This window comes from Lygodium microphyllum, chromosome 20 (genome assembly GCF_053477565.2).
Source record: "Lygodium microphyllum isolate KBCC chromosome 20, Lygodium_microphyllum_v1.1.10, whole genome shotgun sequence".
Lineage (NCBI taxonomy): Eukaryota > Viridiplantae > Streptophyta > Polypodiopsida > Schizaeales > Lygodiaceae > Lygodium > Lygodium microphyllum.
The window spans coordinates 117,541,081-117,563,105 of record NC_141154.1 but is presented as its reverse complement, the minus strand read 5'-3'; the positions used below and the strand labels follow the sequence as shown (position 1 = coordinate 117,563,105).

Below are 22,025 nucleotides of genomic sequence, written 5' to 3'. Positions count from 1 at the left end.
TACACCACACTAAGTACAATTCAAGGCAAAAGATCTCTAGACAATGCTCATATGCATGCTCGTGCACACTTGTTTATAGAATCGTGTACAATGGTACTATTGTTGTCTATGTGGTTTTGTATATGTGTTATATCGTGATTTGGTTATGATAATGCATGCATATGTTAGATATTTTTACATGGTAATTCTTTGTCTATAATATATATGCATGGTAATTTTTTATGTTTAAAGCATGAGCAACATTCAATCTTTCTTTAAAACCAAAGAATAAAAAGGCTTTCAAAAGACTTGGGCTTCATATTTTCAAAAAAGATACTAATAAGTTGCAAACATTTCTCAAGCTCATATTTAGAAAGACATAAGGGCCAAACATATGACAGAAATGTTCATATTTAAAAAGACATAAGAACTAAACATACGATTTGTACTCTGAGTTGGTGAGACATCAACCTCACAAAAGTTTGACAAAGAAACAAAGACCTTGAGCCACAAACCCACAAACACATCTTCAAAGAAAAAGGCTTGATTTCAATATCTTAGACATTGAAATCTCTCTCCACTTGCCTTGAGCTTCAAATTGATCAAGTAACTTTCCGCAAACAACGGTTTCTGTGTCCTTTTGATTTGTGACAATACAAGAGTATGAAAGGTGCAAGTTGCTCCGTTGAACAATAGCTAAAGTAGCAATTAGTTGTATGTAAATAGATGCTTAAGGATTTTCAAGGATAATGTGAGCATCTAAGCATTTTCAAGGATAATGTAAGCATCCAAGCATCTACAACTAGTAGCAAATATCAGTGATTGCAACTAGATGATACAATGCGCACACGAGGACCTCATAAGGAAGCTCATTAGAATTTTGGGTGAATATGCTCCACAAAAGTCGATCTCATTAGGTTCTACTTCACTAACATGTTTGTAGAAGCCATTTGTCTGAAAACTTGTAATGCATGTGTGCAAGAAATAACGCATAATAGTTATTTCTAAAAACAAGTTTTCCACCACGCACATGACATTACACATCATGTGCATGGTGTATGAGAGAGATCATCGTGCAAGTACTGAGAACATTAAAAACCAACATGCCTTGAAGTGCAAGGAGAAAGAGTTTGAGAGAAATTACGAAAACATTAAGCTTCCGTGATGGTTGAGTTGGTGAGACATCAGCCATGCAAAAGTTTAATCCTGAATCAAAGAAGACCTTGAGCTACAAACCCAAAAGCACATCTTCAAAGGATAAAGCTCGGTTTCAATGTCAAAGGCTGCTGAGATATGCTTCTCCACCTGCATTGAGGTTTCAAATGATCAAGTAATTTCACAGAAGACACTGGATTCCCATGTCCTTTCAATCTGTGACAATACGTGAAAATGAAAGCTGCAGGTTGCTCCTTGCAACAATATGCTCAAACAGCAGTTAGTGACATATAAGTAGCTGCCGGAGGGTTTCCAAGGACACCGCAGGCATCTGCAGCGTAAAGCATCCCCTATACACTTTTGGGCTTTCCTTCTCCTGCCACGCATTAAAGAGAGCTGTGTCAAGGTCCTCACACAAGCTCAATTCTACCAGTTTCCAGCAATCCTCTGACAGGCCTGTACCGCAGTATGTAAAGATCATCAGCCATTAGATCAATTGATTCATCACCCCTGCAATGAGTCCAAAAAGGCTAGTGAGGAGTCTGGATACCTCAAGGGCCTCTACACCCTGTACACACCCTAACTGATGGCAGAAGATGTCAGCAAAGGCACAGAGTTCAGTAAGCAGACATAAAAATCTAAACTCTATTCTGAGGGAATGGCATAAAAATCTGAGTAATGGTTTGTGTGTTTACTTGTCGTCTAATTGGAAAGAACCCACAGGCCCATTGCTTCTGCAAAACACAAATGTATCCAGTGGTGGCTCGGGGAATAGCCTAGTTAAGGATCCCCAACTCCACCTTATAGCAAATTACAAAAAAAGAATGCATATAAGCCAAATACTTGATTTGTGCCTTTAATGAGGATACTCATGTCATCTTCCTCACTTGATGCTGCTTGACGTAACATTGATTGATACCCAAAAGGTAACTTGCTCAGGGCTGACTGCTCCATATGCTTTTGCAAAGTATCTATGTACCTGAAATTCACCATACAGATCAGAACACCTGATGCAAACAGTGGTAATATAACAGCAAAATGTCAGCAGATAACAAGAAACCCTAAACCTGATGCAACACACTTGTAATGTAACAGAAAAATGTCAGCACATAACAATAATGAGTCATGAAGCACTGAGCTCACAAGCACTGTTGTACACTTTCCAAAGTTCAGGCAGTCAGTTTCAGAATCCAAATAGCCACAGCAAAGCTGTTGGAATTCGCAAGTTCAACCAACTGCCTCAAAGGACCCTACACAAGGGTATTGAGCTAAAACAGCTGATTAGCATTTTTAAACAATCTCAAAACATGCTTAATAAATGAAATACACAAATTTGGTGCGCAATTCAAAAGTTTCCATGGTTCCCCAAAACCCTAATTTTTTAAGGCACCCTTCAACATCTATAAATAAACAAACTGCCCACAATTCAGCCTTATCCTTTTGTACAGGTTTCTCATTCTATTGCGCAGTCTTCAGCCATCAGCCACCTACCATGTGTTGTATAGCCATCACCAACTGCAGCCCATCACTATCCAACCCTAAGCAGCCTATTTTCAGCCATCACCCTACTGTTTGGAGGTCTCCATTTGCTACATTATCATAGCACCTAATTAGCCTACGTTTTCAGCATCTAGTGCCAGGCGACAGGCTACTGCAATCTCTCCCACCATGCAAATGCTACAATACTTGCGTTTTTCCTGTCCAGCAAACCGCCTACATCAACACACACCTCTCTTGTTGTTGCCCGATAGTTCTCTGCCTCTAGTGACCAGTTTTCAGCCTTCCTCTGCTGGTACATTGTTGCGTTTACCAAATTTCAGTCTCCGACCACTACGACTTGGTGACCAGCCTACCGCCCTTCATTATTCAGCACTCTCTCGTTTCTGACTGATGGTTACTGCACTTGGGATCCGTCTCCCGTGGACATCACTCTCTGACACTATATTGCTCTGCCCTTGGACATTCTGTACACTCTTACATTCATTTATAGCATTCATTCACTTCAAAATTTCTTCTCGCTGTGTTTGTCATGAGGACATGTATTTTTGAAACCTCACTTAACATGTGGATTAATTTTTAATCACATGGTTAAGTAAATGTTGCACATGTGAGCTGTAATTGGGGTTAGAGTAAATTTACGAGCTCGAGACCTGAGGAAATCACGGGATATCAAAGGCAAAAGTTGCTATAAGTTATGCCGCACAAGTACTTGGTGGCATCTGGTGCCACTTGTTGGCCTAGGTCATTCATTTGGCCATAAGTATCAGTTGGTGACACTGGAGAAGTGGCGTTTAATGGTACCTAACGCCAATCTCATGGTCAAAGATGGCGCAGAGACACTCGGGAATGAAAGTTGCCTAGCCAATTTAATTATTGGCCAATCAGATTATTTTTTAGGACACCAAAATAATTATTAGACTAATTTTCAGTATTTAAAGACTGAAAATTAATATTTAATTATGGATAATGCTGAAAAACCATTTGGGAAGGCTACCACTTGTCAAAAATGCCCATGCAAGACAAAAAAACGTCTTTAGAGGCTAGAGAGAGGCATTTTTAGTGTATTCAACCTACAGGAGAGAGAGAGGAGATGTTACTAGTCTGATTTGCAGCCATTGAAGGATATTCTAAGGTAGCCAAGGGCAAGAGAAGACCAATCAACAACAAGTGACACTATCTACAGGCTGTTGACACACAATAGTAGCAGTAAATGATTGATTTTCTTCAATTCTTTTCATCTACAAGCTGTTGAGACAAGGCAACAGCAGTAAATGACATATTTTCTTCAGTCCTTCGTGAAGAAAGTCTGAATTTCTTCTCTCCTCAGCATTCTCTCTCATCTCCCAATCTTTCTACAGCCTTGCTCCAAAGATTGCAGCATTGAGATCACCAGAGGCTAAGAAATTTCAGATTTCTTTGCCGTAAACCCTAATTTGCAGTAGAAATGAGGGTTTAGCAAAAGCCTCGAGAAGTGTGCCAAAAATTGGAAGCTCCAAGGCTTGGATTTTTCAAGCCTAAATGTGAATTTCAGCTAAATTCAGATGGAGAACTAGCCAACCATTGAATTTGGGGCATTTCCATAGTCTATGAAGTGGGTGAATACCAATTAAGTGCCTGAATCAAGGGGCAAATCAGATTGAAGACTTGTTGGTCACTTTGGACAGCAAGGGGAGTTTGGATTGCCAAGGGGATCAGGAGAATCCCATTGAAAATCAACAATTCAATAATAAAGCTAAAGAAATACCGAAAGGGACACCAATTTTGGGACCAATTAGGTGTGCATTGTCCCAGATCAATAGGTAAATGTGTATTTTCAAATTTGCATTTATTGTTTGCTGTTGTAATTAAGTTGTAATCAAGGATTTACCACCCATCCACCGAAGAAAGGCTGGTTTAAATGTTGGTCTCTGTGTTTGAGTTTGAATTTTTGTGTTTTGCATTTTGCGTTTAGGGTTCGAGTTTTGCTCATATCTGTCTGAGTCTTTGTGTTTCAGTCTTGGTCATACATGTTGTGTTTCCTCAATGTAAATCCTAGCATATCTTCACATGGCATTAAAGCCAATACTCTTCTAAAGAGTAGTCTACAGCAATTGTGGAGGCTAGTCTTTGTGCGAAACTCACACGCAACTCAATTTTGACTCATAATGTCTCAGACACCTTCTAAGGATCCTATGACGCCTTATCAGGCTTCTCCATCATTGGAGGCTTTGAGAAGACATTACGGTCTCGAGGAGCAAGTAGGTACACCTTCACCTTTACCATCTTCTTCTCGTTTTGGTCACCTTACAAATAAAGAGTGTGCATCATGTACAGTTCGGCTTACACTCATCCAACGAGTACTACTACTATATCTGGACGGATTGGTGAGATTGGCTACCTCTTTGAACTTGGACGGCCACAATATTCGATGCATCGAGCAATCCATCTCCTTTATCTCAGCCAGGCCTTATGTCAAGTTCATATAACCCTTTTGAGTTGTATGAGCCAAAACCCTCTCCTGTTTTTTTTTTTTTTTTTTTTTTTTTTTTTTTTGGTTCTGTAAGATACGGATGTTTTTCAATATGTTAACTTCAATAGAGAAGGCTCTCGAACCAAATACCCTTTAGTAGGTATATCTTTACCGTTTGTTTCATTTGAGCAAGTAAACCACACTTCTCAGCTCCCTTCCATCCCATCACTATCTTGTTCACATTTTGATCTACTCAAATCTTCATTCCAAAATCTTGGATTACATTTCACTTCCGCTCAAAGCACACTAGGAGTTGGATCTTCCATCTCCGCTCCTAACACTTTCTCTTTCTCCATCCCACCATCTACCTACCCTCCATTCACTCCACTTGGTGTATCGTTAGGGAGGCATGCCACCCTTTAACACTATACCTTCCATATACCCCCACTTTACCACATTCTTTCACTCTTGGATATCTATGGCACGCATCTCCCTCAGTGTCCCGAACACTCACAGAACCCCCACACAATCTTTCAGACGCAAGGATATCCATCCTTTACTTATGGATTGTCATCACACATCCCTTGGGTCACTTCTATGCAGGGATTTTCATCCTCTACCCCTAGTGTCCCTATCCCTCCACCTTGGGCTCCATAAGCAAATACCATGCCCACCATACCCAATCCACCCTTGCCCACATTTGGATCTGCTATGCACACTTCTCATATGCATGGTGGGCACTCTAGAATTCCTTCCCAAGTGTACTCCACTTTCTCACCCTACCTATTATACACCTCCATCTCCTAGCACTACCACTCCTATTGCAACGGCCAAGAATGCTTTCACAGATAAGGCACATTTTAATGGATCAAATTTCACCACTTGAGGGAACTTCATGTAACAAGTGCTGAATCTCAAGGACTTTAAGACCTCATCGTTGGTACTGGACCCTTGTTTAGTCAGACCCTCGATTAGCTCACCCTAATCACATCCATCAATGAAAAGCCCACAATGCCATAACCAATGTTGAGTTAATGCAAGGATTGCTTCTTGAGTTCCACTCTCAATTACAATATTTTCCCTTTGCATTTAAGCATTGAAGTCATCCCATTAACCACTATGTGGCTTGAGATCATACTCAACGTATCAATCTCGATTTTGAGCTTCAAGAGTTTTCCATTAAGGAAAGGGATTATTTGAAAGTCAAGTTGGCCAAATATCGGCGGTTACTCGCCAAGTTTGCTACTACTGGCTCCCTAAAGTCAAAAGGCTTTCAAGGTTATATTCTTCTTAAACAAGTTGCCCGACAAATACTATCATTTCGTCCAGCACATTATCTTACTACCTACATTGCCAACCTTCTACAAGTTTGAGTGTCAATTCTTACGTTACGCAAGGCTGCACGATCAAGTCCACAATAAACCCTCCACACACATCCATTCAAATCCATGAGGGTAGGTTGCCTCTTCTTTGGGAGGGAGAACCACCAGTGGCAAGAACTCGCAAGATGCGAAGACAAGCCAAACCAAGGGTGACACCACTTCCTCCGACGGAACCAAAGAAACACGACCTCTTTGATAGCAGATTCCTAAGAAAAATAGATTTTACACACACTGCCAGAGGTCGAGCCATGTGGACAAGGAGTGTCGTACCAAGGTAGAACCAGCTTTCCTTCCGTAGATGGGTGGTAAATCCCAGATTACAACTTAATTACAACAGCAACAATAAATACAAGTCTGAAAATACAAATTTACCTTTTGATCTTGGACAATACACACCCAATTGGCCCCAAAACTGGTGCCCCTTTCGGTATTTCTTTAGCTTTATTGAAGAAGAAGTTGATTTACAATGGGATTCTCCCGATCCCCTTCGCAATACAAACTCCCCTTGTTGTCCAAAGTGACCAGCGAGTCTTCAATCTAATTTGCCCCTTGATTCAAACACTTAATTGGCCTTCACCCACTTCATAGACAATGAAAATGCCCCAAATTCAATGGCTGGCTAATCCTCCACTTGAATTAAGCTAAAATTCATCTTCAACCCTAAAAAATCCAAGTCTTGGAGCTTCCAATTTCTGGGATGCTTCCTAAGGCTGCTACTAAACCCAATTTTCTACTGTAAATTAGGATTTACAGCAGAGAAATTTGCAATTTCTCAACCTCCAAGGATCCAAATGCTGAGATCTTCAGAGCAAGGCTATGAAATGGCTGGGAAATGAAAGAGAAAGCTGTAGAGAGAAAATTCAAAGTTTTTCCGCGAAGAATGACTGAAAATCAATCCAATGCAATTGTTGCCCTACCACAACAACATTAAATGCCGTCACCTACAGCTGAGACATCCAAATCAACTGTCACCTTGTACCTCGATGCAATCGCCCAACTATGGAGGGTCTGAAACTGCAATTGTCTCCTCAAAACTCACTCGTGGCTGGCTGCAATGGCCGAAAATAGGCTGGCCATGGCTGCTCACAACTCTCCCACATTTGCTATAGCAAGAATTATCTCGTTTTTCCACTTCTTCAACTTTTTACCAACCTCTATGGGCAAATTTGCCGAGTGGCAACCTTTCCAAATGGTTTTCCAATATTATTCATCATTAAATATTAATTTTCAGTCTTTAATTACTGAAAATTAATCTAATAATTATTTCAATGCCCAGAAAAATAACCTGACTACCCAATAATTAATTGGCTAGGTATCTTCCACTCCCGAGTCTCTCTGTGCCATCTTTGACCATTAGATCGAGTTAAGTACCATTAAACGCTACATCTCTAGTGTCACCAACTGACACTTATGGCCAAATGAATGACCTAGGCCAACAATTGACACCAAGTACCTGTACAACATAACTTATAGCAACTTTTGTCTTTAACATCCCGTGATTTTCTCGCTAATTCCAAGTTGTCGTAATGTCTACTTCAAAGGTACTTGTCAACCAATTTGAAGCAAACATTTACTTAAACTGGTCCCAAGTGGTAGGTGACTTCCCTTGAATAAGTAGTGTAGTCCACCATTACAATGCATTTCCCTTCAAAAATGTGGCTGCCTTACATATCTTAGATGCCTCCGGAATAGGCTGCATCAAACTACTGAATACAAACAAGTTCTTTCAGCCTATCTTGTGCACCACTAAAAGGCTCAAACTTCACGCTTTTGCCACCTTCATCATAGTCCTTCGGTGGACCTATGGGAGTCAAGTTATCATAAATGGGCTGCTGCAAAAAGGGTGCATTGGCTGTATTTGCATAAAAACCAACAATATCTAAAGCACCTACATGACCAACACCAAATCCTTGTGCTCCAACAGTCCCTGGAGATGCCGATGCATATCCATATGGCCCGCTTTGTGCCCCAGATATCATGCCTATACTACCATACATGGGATTAGGCATTCCACTTGCATTACCAGAATATATTGGGTGTTGTGAGCCATGCATTGACTACTAGATACCATAGGGATTTGTGCCATACATTCTCATATGTAGTACTTGTCCAACCATAGCATGAAAAATGGTACCACCACCAAAGTATCCTTGCTGTCCCATGCTTGCATGTGCATAATTGCCTTGTTTCCCATGTTCCCATGGATTGGCACTACCAAGTTAGCCATGCATTTTCAATTGCTGCCCCATGGATACCAATTGTTGTGCTCATCACGCATTTTGGGCTCTTCTAAACATAGTTAATCACATGTTAATCACATGATTAAGTAAATGTTGCACATGTTAATCCACATGTTAATCACATGATTATGTAAATGTTACACATGTGAGGTGCAACTGGGGTTAGAGTAAATTTCGAAGCCCCGGACCCAAGAAAATCATAGGATGTCAAAGGCAAAAGTTGCTATAAGTTATACTGCACAAATACTTTGTGGTATTTAGTGCCAGTTATTGGCCTAGGTCATTCATACCTAATGATAAGATAGAAAAGCTCTATACCTAAGCTGATCTCTTGATTTCTGTAAAATACTTCTCCCACGCGAAAGCCAATTGCTTGTTTGATCCTCAAACAAAGAAGGTGATTACCCGGAGATATGTAGCTCTTGACGAGAGGGATATAATACAGCCCGCTGCCCTAGCCTCCGAGCCAATTCCTCCCGAGTCTAAAAACCCACAACTAACCCATCTACAGAGTCTTTCACACCTGGGCCTTCTCCCAGGAAGACCTGCCCGGCTTAGACCTACTACCTCATTTGTGTCTATCTTCACTACGAATTACATAGCAAACTCTTAAGCAGAGAGTTGGCAAGAGGCTTTAAAGCATGCCTCATGGCATGAGACTATGGAAAAGGAGCTTGAGAGCATTGACCAGAGTAGAAGCTGGACCTTGGTGGATCGTTTGAACCATAAGAAGATTAAGTGAATCTTTAGGACCAAAATGAAACCTAATGGAACTCTGCATAAGTACAAGGCTCACCTTGTAGTGCAAGGTCTTCAACAAAAGCATGCGATTGATTGTAAGGAGACCTTTGCACCCACAACGCCATTGACATCATTCCACCTATTAGTCGCACTAGCCACTCACCACGGTTGGCCGATCTATCAAATGGACATCAAAAGCACCTTTTGCACTATCAAGTCAATCTTTTTTGGCGAGAGAAGGAAGCACAAACACCTTAACAGAAGGGGCCATTACAACTATATAAGGACCTATAGTACAAGCCCTATGAGAAAGATGTAGAGAAGTAAGGGACAAGAAGGGAGCTCCGATCTTCTCAATCTATCAAAGCGAGAATGCGGCTCTAAATGTCAATCTTCATGTTGCTCAGGGCAAAAGAGTGAATGATCTCCACATTTGAGTCATCAAACTTGTCAAACAGATAGCCCATAAGTCTTCAAAAGAACCTACAAGCGCACTAGGAAATTTGCATTTTGGTGTCAAGACGCCCGAATAGAGAGTAAGTCAGCTACAACCTACAAAAGGAAGCTATAGTTGCCCTACACACTTCTAAGAAGGCCCAAAAAAGGCAAAAAATGTATTCCTTGCAACAGATCTACTCCAAACAGCAAGCTGAGTGTGGCCTTCTATTTGTAGAACCTCAGAGTCCTCACTTTGGCCCTGAAACCATGTGAGAATGTGCAAACAGAAGAGGAAACACGAACATAGAGAGAGAAGGGAAAGAAAGACTACAATGAAAGAAGAGAACGGAAGGAGAAAATTTGCTTTAAACCAAATGAAAGCTGAATACAAAAGAGGACTAATCAGCCTCTCCATCCGGCCCAAAACATCAGTGAGGGCATCAGATCAAAGCTGATGACAGAAAACAGTATCGCAAGGCAAAGAAGAGTCCCTATACCTCAAACTGTGCTGAAACCTACAAAGGATAAGCCTATGAATGACCAGCCAAGCATGGAGGATAGCTATAAATAGCTGAAATATGCCAAAATTGGTGGATTGCTGCCTATAGAGGCCAAAAATGTTGACCAACCAATCAATAGACTCAGACTGAAGCTCATAGGTAGGAGAAGATTGTACATGACACTTATGACTACTAACACAAAGATGCGAACTTGGTAAACGTATGAAAACCAAGACCACACCTTTGATATGAAGAGGATTCTTCTAATATGCAGAAGGACCAATCATAGCAGCTCATGAAGAGAAAGGAATGGGCTCAAGAATTGAGCCTATCCCAAAGGACTGCCTGATCAAGAGTACAACCAATATGAGGGTCCAGTAAAGGACAATGGATGGAGATGGTAACAAAGTCCCATAAGTCAAGTGAATCTAGGATGCACTCTAGTTTGCATAACCAAAGGGAGTAGATTGAACCAATGCTCCTTCTCAGGGATAGTAGGAACCATGAGTGTTATGTCCCTAGACATCTGGATGGACGCTAGTAGCATTGGTCACAGTGGTTACAAAGTGACTTAGTGCGAATGCACTAAGGACACTTTAGGTTTAAGGCAGCCGAGTCCAATTTATAGGACTCAAGACCCTATTATGCACATTCATTGTGTGATCACTAGACTCTTGGCCCATTGGCCAACGCATCCATACACTGAGATGGTGTGGGCTAGTGATTCGGGGTGCCAACCCTTGGGACGCAATCGTGAGCCAGAGTGCTACAGTCTCCCACGCTCAAGGGTGAGCCCGTTTGGCTCTACAGCAAGGAGGTTAGTCTAATGTCCAATGACCAATCCCTTTTATGGTGAGTTTGGCTTGCATTGTGTCTCATGTGCAAGTTGGATCCTAGGGGAACATTTCATTGGTTTCATAGAGTTAACCTACAATTGGACGAGAGATCCAATAACGTGCACAAAACCACATTTGCTCATGAAACCATGATGGTTCGCGCCTATCAAGCACAACTTTATCTTGTTAAGGGTGGCATGGGACACTGCTAACAGGAGAGGCATACACAAGGGGCATGTGTTGCAGGTGGTGGGTACGAGAGCAAGGCATGTTTTTTGTTTTGTACCTATACTCAAGTTTTGTGTCGAGGGTCATTGAAGAACGAAATCTTGTAGCCCAAATAGGCATCAAAGTATTAATTGACAATAATTTCTATTGATTTAACATTTAATGTTAATGGATTTGGCATTTAAGTTTAATGGTATTGCTAATGTTAGTATAAATATAACATTAAATGTTATCATTGTTTTAACCTTTAATGTTAGAATTACGTTTAATTTTAATATTAAGATTAAATGTTACGTCAATATTGTAGTGAATGTGGGCATCGGGGAGAGAGAAGATAATTGATAATCGTGGAGAGAGAGAGAGAGAGAGAGAGAGAGAGAGAGAGAGAGAGAGAACGACTATCATCAAGAGAAAGAAGATGACAATTGACAATCGGAGAGAGACGTGTACACGATTGGAAAATGGTCGTGGAGAGAGAAAAGTGGTGGAATATTTTCTCCATCATGGTGGGGCATCGCTTGTAAATTCAATCGGACATTGACGGATAGTTTGACTATGGTAACAGTCCCATTTCTATCAAACAGTGATGGACAGGGTAGAGGGGGAGCCGATGTATCGCAAGCAATCTAATTATCCTAATCACTCATCAGATGGCTATCACGGATCAAATTTCTTTTATTGGAGTGGCCACACTTGAAATCTTTTCGATCTCCACATATGACTTAGGCATAGAAGATGAAAAACACAAGCTAAGGGAGCATTTAATGCAACAAATTGACGATTGCAAGCCGGAATCTAGGTGCAAACTGAAAATGCAAGTTGCTGGTCTGAAAAAACACAGGCCTGATCACCAAGCGAAGAAAGACCTGTAATCAACAGAAAAATCACAGCAAGAACCTAGATCTTGTAATTTGATACCATGTCAAAAATGGTGTATCAATGGAAGCATAGATAAGTGCTGAAATAAACTGTTGAACACAAGACAGAAGAGAAAGGAAACAAAAAAACAATGCAAAAGAGGAGAACTTAGATGTGCTTGGGATATGGAATCCATATACCAAACATGAGAATGATGTGTACAACAGTGAGTCTCTAGCTCCAAGGCACTGGCACCGGCTCCCTCTCTCCACAAAACCTATAGGTGATGATGTGGCTTAATAAGGAGAGAGCTAGGTATATAAAGAAGAAAATAATGCCAAAATAGGGGCAGGTCAGCCAACATAAAATGCCCCAAATAAGCATCATAATAACCATAATAAAATGCTTGAATAACCTAGCCATGCCCCCAAACTAGCACATGAGCTGTCTAGACTACTAACACGGTAGCCATCCTGTCTCTCGGCAACCTTATAGGTTTAGCTCAAAAGCGGAGAATAAGATAGCTAGGCAACTTCATGACTATTTGACTAAGGGTTATACTAACCCGAGTAAATCCCTATGAGACGCGTCTGTCCCTCTTGCCAAAAAAAGAAATGGCATCATGCACTTCTGTGTCAATTACAAAGGCCTCGATAATGTGACCATCAAGAATAAATATCCGTTACCGAGGATAGATGACCTTATAGATTGACTTTCTGGTGCGCAATATTTCACCAAAATCAATCTAACATCCAGATACCATCAGATACGAATAGCTTCGGAGAATGTCCCAAAAACTTCGTTTTGAACATGTTATGCACAATATCAATTTTTTGTTCTACCTTTTGGATTGACCAATGCACACGCAACTTTCCAACAGATGATGAATAACTTACTTCATCTATATCTTGGAAAGTGAATAGTCATCTTTCTTAAAGACATCCTTATTTATAGTAAGTCATTGGAGGAGCATGCCAAACACTTACATATTGTCTTACGTCTCTTAAGATGAGAGCAATTGTTTGCCAAACTATCCAAGTGTGAATTGTTTCACATTGAGCTATTATACCATGGTTATTTCATCTTCATTAATGACATTCGAATTGATCCTAAAAAGGTACTAGTACTTGACTGGCCTATTCCCAGGACCATAAGGCAAGTAAAATCTTTTTAGGTTTTACTCGTTTTTTTCGAAATTTCATTAAGAACTATGCTCATATTGCTAAATCGTTGACACATTTTCTTAAGGATATCTGAACCAAAAAGAAGCACGTTAGTCCGCCAATTTTTTGGACTAGTGAGCTCAATCAATGTTTTCAAACATTAAAATGACTTTTTACCACTTGTAGATTATCAATCAAAATAAACCTTTTTAGGTTTATATGAATGCAAGGAACCATATGCTCTAGGTGTTGTCCTTTATCAAGACAACCAATCTATCGTATTTAAGAGCCATAAGCTCACAGTGTCCACGTGGCGGTCATTCATACGCTTAAAATATAGCATCATTATTTATAATGCTTGATTTATTATTTGGATAGATTACCATTCATTGAAATATCTATGTGATTAGCCCGATCTCCATGGCCACAAAGCATGATGGCAAAGCTTATACAAGAGTTTGACTTCGAAATTCGCTACAGGAAGGGTGCAACTAATATGGTTACCAATGCTTTTAGTTGAATTCCTAAGATCAATGCCTTGTCTTTCTCTGAAATTTCAACTAATTTCCATCTTTCTCTCAAAGGGCATTGCCAAAACAATCTTCACTTTGGTAAGATCTGGCAACTAGTTTAGAAGGGACCTAGTAGCCAAGAAGGCGTTTCGAATGCCTGAAGGCTAGCTACTAAGAGAAAGATGGCGGAAAAGTATTCCATTCGGAATGGATTACTTTTTAAACGAGGCCAAGAGTGTGTGCCCACTGATCAAGATATCCATAAGAAAATTTTATGCAAGTGTTACAATGCACCGAGGTTGGACACCTTGGCATACACTGAACTTTGGCCTTGGCCACCCGTTATTTTTATTGGCCACATATTAAGACTATTGTTGAGTCTTATGTGCATAAGTGCCCACAGTACCAACTTAACAAAGCTAAGCAAAACAAATAGGCGGGGGTGTTGCATCCTTTACAAATCCCTAATGTAAATGGAGTAGCATTTCTATAGATTTTATAGTAGGGTTGCCCCATACCGATCAAGGTCGTGATGCAATCTAGATTGTGGACAATCAATCGACGAAAATGGCTCAATTCATTCCTACAAAGACGACCGTGAGAAGCCATGAGTTGATTGGTCTCTCTGTTGAACACCTTTATAGACTTTATGGTCTGCCCAATGAAATAGTCAATAACTGGGATCATAAGTTCACTCGCCATTTCTATCAAATGGCCTTTCAAAAACTGAAAACTCAATTGTACACGTCATCCTTAAAACATTTTAAAACCAATGGACAAACTAAACCAACAAATCAACCATGAAGGATATGCTTTGTAAATATATCTCCAATAGACAATTTGATTGGGAGCGCTATCTTCTTCAGATTGAGTTTGCTTACAACAATGCAAAGCATTCGGCAACTGGTTATAGTTCGTTTATGCTTTATGTACGGTTATGAGCCGAAACCACCAATTGCCATAGAGGTCAAGGGGGTGAAAATGGAGTTCATAGTCGACTTTCTGCAAGATATGCTGAAGATGTCGATGATTGCTAGGGAAAGTATTAAAACAGCCCAAGGTCGTGCCACATTTTATGCTGAATAACATCGTACTCCTAGGAAGCTCTAGAAAGGCATATGAATCAACCTTAAAGTCCAAAGGACTTTGATTCAATGACTACCGGCAAGTGCTATTCAAGGTACTGCATTCTTTCCAAATTACCAAGAAGATAACTAGCATATCCAATGAATTAGACTTACCTTCGAAATCCAACTAATTGAGAAAGTCTTGTGCCTTGAGGATACTACTCGTTACATTCCACTCAAACCTAAATTGGTTCTTGACCTTAGGACTAAATAATCTCAACAAACGTTTATCACGAGCATTTAATCAAAGTGGAAAACCACCTAGAGGTTGAGGCTACTTGGGAGTCAGTACGTTCATTGAACAATAGTTCTTCTCACCTCATTCTTGAGGATATTTCTAAGGACAACAATCATTCATAAGGGGGGGAAGTGTTATATCCCTGGACATTTGGATGGGCTCTAGTAGCATTGGTCACAGTGGTTACAAAGTGACTCAGTACGAATGTACTAGGGACACTTCGGGTTTAGAGCAGCCGAGTCCTATTTATAGGACTCAAGGCCCTATTGTGCACATTTATTGTGTGATCACCACTCTTGGACTCTTAGCTTGTTAGCCAATGCATCCATATATCGGGATGGTATGGATTGGTGGTATGGGACGCCAACCCTTGGGATGTGATTGTGAACCACAATGCTGTGAGCTCCCAGGCTCAGAGGTGAGTCTGTTTAACTCTACAGTTGGGAGGTGAATCTCATGTCCAGTCCCTTTTATGGTGAGTTTGGCATGCATCGTGTCTCATGTGCACGTTGGATCCTAAGGAGACGTTTCCACAAGTACCTACGCATAAGATACCATGATAGCTAGGCAAGATCCCTTGATGGCTCTAAGGGAAGAAAGATGAAGGGGGAGGCGTGATGATGGTGCACAATCATAGTTTGGAACACACTCTAACCTTCGATCTCGTTCAAATCTTCAACCTCATTTGGATCGACAATCTCTTTCATCTTCATGATACTCTCCGCAACCAACGATCATCCCAATATTCCCATCGGTCTTCACAATCACAATCATGGCATCTTCAATCCTCACAATCATCATCTAAGTGAAAATCCACCTTGTCTTGCCAATCATACCAGTTTGTCATTTGTTATTGAAGAATTCCTGAAAAAACACAAAGATACACAAGAAAATTGTTGAGTTTTTATGTTTGGCTGCTTCAAAAGATAAAGACAACCAGTACAACAGTTGTGTTTTGATGGCAGCATGCTATAGAAGCATCATCAAGGCTGAAATAGACAAATCCATCACGAAGGATGCTGCATTTTGATATCAATTAACTTATAGGTGCTATAAACGCAGCAAAGCTTGCAAAAAATCAGCATCTTTGTGTTGTCTCCTCTTTGGGGCACCTCCGGTTCCTCTTGTTAGGTGATGATACCATGTGAGTGTACAACAAAAGAGAATCACGAACACAAAGAGAAAAGGGAAGAGAGTGACTAAAAGACTGCAGAAAATAAAGGAACGGGACTGAACCTGATCTGCAAAAGAATGTTGGATACAAGGCTGGCCTGATCACCCCCTACAAGCAGCTGGTACACATTAGTGAGGGCACCAAAACAAGCAGACAAATGTACGGCAAGCTAAAAGAGAGAGTGTTGTGCTAGCATGAAACTAATAGAGTGTGGCACACTAAGGGTGACCAACTATAAAAAGCTGATGGAAGTAAAACTAGCCAACCACATACCATAAATGGCATGAAAATTAGTTGGCCTACATAAATTGTTGCTGGATTGCACTAAATATTGTCATAACTTACAAGCCTACTAAGAGGCAAAAACATAAAGCACTCAACTTGTACAATGTGGTACATAACTGAAAATTGACTTTGTAATGTTAGAAATACACGTGCAAATGCACAACTAACTATCAAAGCTCCTTTGTCTCCATCAGATTCTAACAGAGCTCACAACCAAGAGAAGACCAGCATGAACACAAGAAATGCTAACAAAGGGCGTGTCTCCTAAACAATGAAGGGTTGTATCTCCATGCTAATGGAACTAGAAGAACCACCTAATAGTAGTGTATTAGCATTCATTCTCAAGGAAGACAAAATCCTAGCCAACAATGACATTCCTAGAGAAAAAAATCATAGAGGCAATCACCTCAAATAGTCTAACTATAACCAATGAAGATGTAAAACTTAAACTTAGAGTCCAACTTTCCTCTATTCCCCATAGGAACAAGCAAGTAAGCATCATAGTTAAAAACACAAAAATGAGAAACACAGGATTTTCTCCCACAAAAAGCCTCAAATGGAGTCATACTTATAATGGTTATAGATGTGAACCACAATGACCACATTCTCAACCCAAGGAATGAGGTAGCCTACGATATTCAAACATGGAGCAAGCAATCTCCAAGAATATCCTGTTCTGTCACTCTACCTCACCATTCTTAGATGGTACTCATGGGAGGTAAACTCCCCCTTGATTTGCTATCATAGTCAAAACTATGCGAGCAGACTGCCTCTCTACCATGCTTCTCCAATCGCAAAGGCAAAAGAAAGCCCATATATTATGGAGAAGTCATCAACAATCAACATGAAGTAAATAGTTTTTTCTAGAAAAGGAGAGTGCATGGGGCTACACAAATCCATGTAGACAAGTTCAAGGAGTGGGGGCTTAACAAGGTGCCTTATGCAAGAAAGGCTCACTATGTTGCTTGCCTCATATGCACCTAAGACAAGATGCCAAAAGGCACACCCTAAAAACTAGTGACCCCTCAATCAAATGCAAACGGCTAGCCTATCGCAAGGCCCCATAATGTAAATGGCCATAATACGCATGGTATTAAAGGCCCAACTCAAAGGATGACCTCGTTGCAAGAGCCACAAGCTTACACAACCCACCTTCTTGTAGAACGGTCCACAAAGGCTCACTGCTAGCCTCATCCTCAACCTGCACATGAACAACTGGCCCACCAACTCTTGTGGGAAAGGTCAAATCAACAGCAACAAGAAAGGATGTTGACTGGTCTGCACAAATATGTATTTGCTTGGGACTTGAGCACACCTTTTGGCAAAAGCTTATTGCACCCCTGTCTAAATGCAAGAATGTGCAAATAAAGGACTCCACATTCCATATGTTTAATCTAGACATAAGTGTCACTTGAGATTGACTAATCCAATTCAACCAATTTACTATTCCCTCTTTCGTTTAGTTTATATGTAGCATTTGAGAAACTTGTGATACACATCCTATTGAGAAACCACATCATTCTATACAGTTTCCCTTCTTCAGTCCCATTTCCAAAAAGGCTTTCTAAGAGAGTCGGAGCGTCGTACGAGAGACTTCAATAGGCAAGACTCGAGACTATTCATGTCTATATATACAGCACCTCCCATTCATTCTTCGCCCACTTCTTTCACTCACTTCATGAGACCATCATCTCTCTCTCCTCTCCTTCCATCATCTCCATGCCTGTTGCCAGGTGCCAATCTCCAGCTTTCTTGAGCTGCATTTGTGGTGGTAGTGGCTTCTCCTCTCTAGCTGGCAACCATCCACACCTTGGTGACAGCACTCCACCTTCTCGCATCAACATCTTCCATCTGGCATTAGCTCCACCTCTTCCAAACGTCATCATCTCCAGGCCCTACTTGTGTTTTGACTGCCTGGTGGTTCCTCTACAATAGGCAATCTCCTCCAATTGGCAACAGCCCCAAAGACCAATGTTGCTTGCGTTTAGGCAGCCTAGCCCATCCTCCTCCATTTGGCATCACATCACAGCTGGCGTTTCCATCATCAAAGGCTCCTACATTTGCATTTTCAGTTTCTGGCTCTTCCATCTTCTCCAGCGCCACTCTCAAGCAGCTGGCGTCAGCCTTCAGGCCTGCATTTGTAGATTCAAAGGCTCCTCATCCTCCGACAACAATCTCCCTGCTCTAGGCATCACTAGTCATCATCCTTGCATTGCGGATTCATAGGCTCCTCTTCGATGGCACTCTCCCTGCTCCAAGTGACACCTCACCATCCCTACATTTATAGACTCAAAGGATTCTTCGGCAGCCTCCCTACTCCAAGGATATCCTTTGTGCTATGGCACCTTGTATCAGATTCACTTCATTATTTCATTTCATTCACCTGAGTTTCACTTCTCTTCTCTTCTCGGTGTTTGCAATACACACACTGTGTTTCTCCCTGTACACCCTGCTGTCTCTCTAGCTGCTCAATCATTTCTTGACATGGTATCAAAGCATACTTGTTTTCTTGACACATTCAGCATGCATAAAAAAACTCTCAGGTTTCCCTATTCAATAAAGTGTATCTGGTGTACCTTTGTGCATAATCTTGTTCCTGGTCTGAAAGCCTGTCCCAAAGTTCTTCCGTTCGCAAAATGTGCATTGCAAATTGCTCTATCTGCACGTAGCATAACCATAAGACTGCTGTTACTTTATCCTGTCGCTGGTGATCATGCATTACTCAGAAGCCCAAAAGAAAAAAGAGCTCACTTTTAACAGCCTGTTCCTCAGATAAGCCCTGAGAAGAAACATGGTTCGATCAACATCCATTCTATACATGGAGACCATGAGTTCCTCTGATGCTTCACCTGTAAAGGTTGAAAGGGTCTCTTCCTACACAGAAAACATAATGCTGTTGGAGAAGGCAGATTTCTTAACATACTAAGTACGAAGATTGATTATTTTGTAGACCCCTTTTATCCAGGTAAAGCAAACAAATGCAATAAGTTTCTTGTTGTGCACGCTCAAGCACAATTGTGATAAAAATGGAGGCCAACCAATTGCTCGTGGAGACGATCAAGCAGGCATGAGCTGTAAGGCTCAAGCACATGGCGATTTTTGATGATATGAACAGAGAACTTTACAAACTAGGGCATGTACCATGAGAAGGATTTGCTCGCGGACACGATCTACCAGAGGCTTCTCAAAAGGCAAGATTTCAGGTGCAGCTTTTTCATTGCGCCAGACTCGCCGCAGCAGTTCAACATCGCTGCTCGCCTCGGCAGCAGCACTGGCCTGAGTCCACATGAAATCATCTTGTGATGAAGTGGTGTTATCGCCAGCGTCCCCCATCTTTACAAGGAACCAGAGTTATCCAAAAACAGAGAGGGAGGGCAGGTGTCTGAGAATTCTGAAACTACGATGAGAATTGGAGAATTCTTCCTGCAATGAAGGAATGCTGAAGTTAGGCTACTGCATTGCAGGAACTGATGAAGCGGCCTGCGTGCATGCGAAGGTACTGATGCCCCTTTCCTTTCTTCTGGTGAACCCCTCTCTCTGTCTCTCAGTGTTTCAAGACCATCCCCATCACCTACTCCTTGAGCGTTACCCCAGTGTTCTCGTGCCTTGCGCCAAGGTCAGGTGTAGCAGGAGGCTTCGTAAGAGGTTCGTACAAGGGAATAATCCCAAGCTTTCAGAACTTAGACTAATATAATCTATATCTATATCTATTTATCATTTTGGCTCGATCTCCCAAACCTCCATTTCTTTCCCCAAGCCTATTTTTGAACCCCAAAGCCTGTTTTGAATTTTTGAATTGCATGCATGTAGGGTTGAAGGAGGTTAACATGGCTTTAATACCCCACGACCTCTTTCTCTCATGATTAGTGAGAGACATCTATATCTATTTTTTCTCTCTCTTTTTGATTGCTTGGTTTGCAAGGTGGAATTGCTTGGAGAAGAGGAGCACGCTTGGAGCAAGGGAGCACTCAGCAGGGGAGCATGCTTGGAATCCCTTGGAATTGCTTGGTGCAAGTGCCTCCCCTCCACTGTGATGGCATCTCTCTCTCTCTCTCTCTCTCTCTCTCTCTCTCTCTCTCTCTCTTAATTAATAGTTATTGTTAATGTTAATGTTATAGTTAAAGTTAATAGTTAATAAACTTTAACGTTAACTATTGTTAGTTAAAGTTATAGTTATAGTTAAAGTTAATGTTTATTGTTAGTTTATAGTTTATTGTGGTATTATTTTTTATTTTATTTAGATTAAGATAAGATTTAGATTTAGATATTATTTTATATTATTATTATTATCGTATTGTTTATTTTTTATTTTTATTATTATTGTATTATTTTACTATTATTATTGTTACATAGTTATATAATTTTATTAATGGTTGTTATTTTAACTTTGTTATTGTTAGTTATTATTATTATATTATAGTATATATATTGTTAGTTTGTTATTTGTTATTATTATGATGATGTTATTTTATTTAGATTTAGATATTGTTTTAGTTATTATATTTTATTGTTATGGTCTTATTACTTTGTTTTTGTTAGTTATTATATTATATTATATGTATTGTTAGTTCTTTGTTATTTGTTATTATATTATTATTATTATGCCTGCAAAGTATAGTATATTATATATATATATATATAATATTATTAATGTATTATTTATGTATAGTAGACTAATTATAAATACAGATACATATATTGATAATTGATATTATACTATAGTTAATAATAAATATAGATAATAATAATAGTATAGTTAATAGTTAGTTATTATTATATTATTATTGTTATATTATTATATTGTATTGTATAGTTATGAATGTTATATTACTTTATATTATTATTATTACATTCTTATCGTATTATTATTATATTATATAGCTAAATAGTTTAATTAGTTGTTAATAGTTAGTTATAATTATAGTTATGTAGTTCTATTATTAATTATTTAGTTTATTATGGTATTATTTTATTTAGATATTGTTAGTTGTATGTGTTATTTTTTATTGGCTATATTATTATTTTAATTTTACTTTTCATTGGTTTAGTTGTTATTGTTATTTTCGTTAGTGTTATTATTTTAATTGTTGTTGTTGTTGTTATTGTTGTTGTTGTTAGTTTGGTTATTATTCCATTTATTATTAGTTTATTATGGTATTGTAATTGTTATTTTATTAGTATAGATATATATATACAAAATAATAATAATAATAAAATAAT

At 39.8% G+C, this 22,025-nt stretch overlaps 1 protein-coding gene across 2 annotated transcripts; it reads right to left on the bottom strand.

Annotated features, from left to right (window-relative positions):
- Window positions 1-635: 635 nt before the first annotated feature.
- On the bottom strand, window positions 636-20,492 carry SLD5 (DNA replication protein-like protein). Of its 2 annotated transcripts, XM_087660891.1 has the most exons (7): window positions 19,947-20,492; window positions 19,557-19,679; window positions 19,382-19,464; window positions 2,004-2,113; window positions 1,830-1,905; window positions 1,685-1,717; window positions 636-1,590 (listed from the first exon to the last, which is right to left on the bottom strand). In XM_087660891.1, exons 1-6 carry the CDS (start codon window positions 20,136-20,138, stop codon window positions 1,714-1,716), a joined length of 588 nt encoding a protein of 195 aa, XP_087517017.1. In that variant the 5' UTR covers window positions 20,139-20,492; the 3' UTR covers window positions 636-1,590; window positions 1,685-1,713. The 2 variants fall into 2 exon arrangements, with proteins under 2 accessions (XP_087517017.1, XP_087517015.1); XM_087660889.1 differs by lacking the exon at window positions 1,685-1,717 and having other exon boundaries at window positions 651-1,644; window positions 19,947-20,489.
- Between the last annotated feature and the right edge of the window lie 1,533 nt (window positions 20,493-22,025).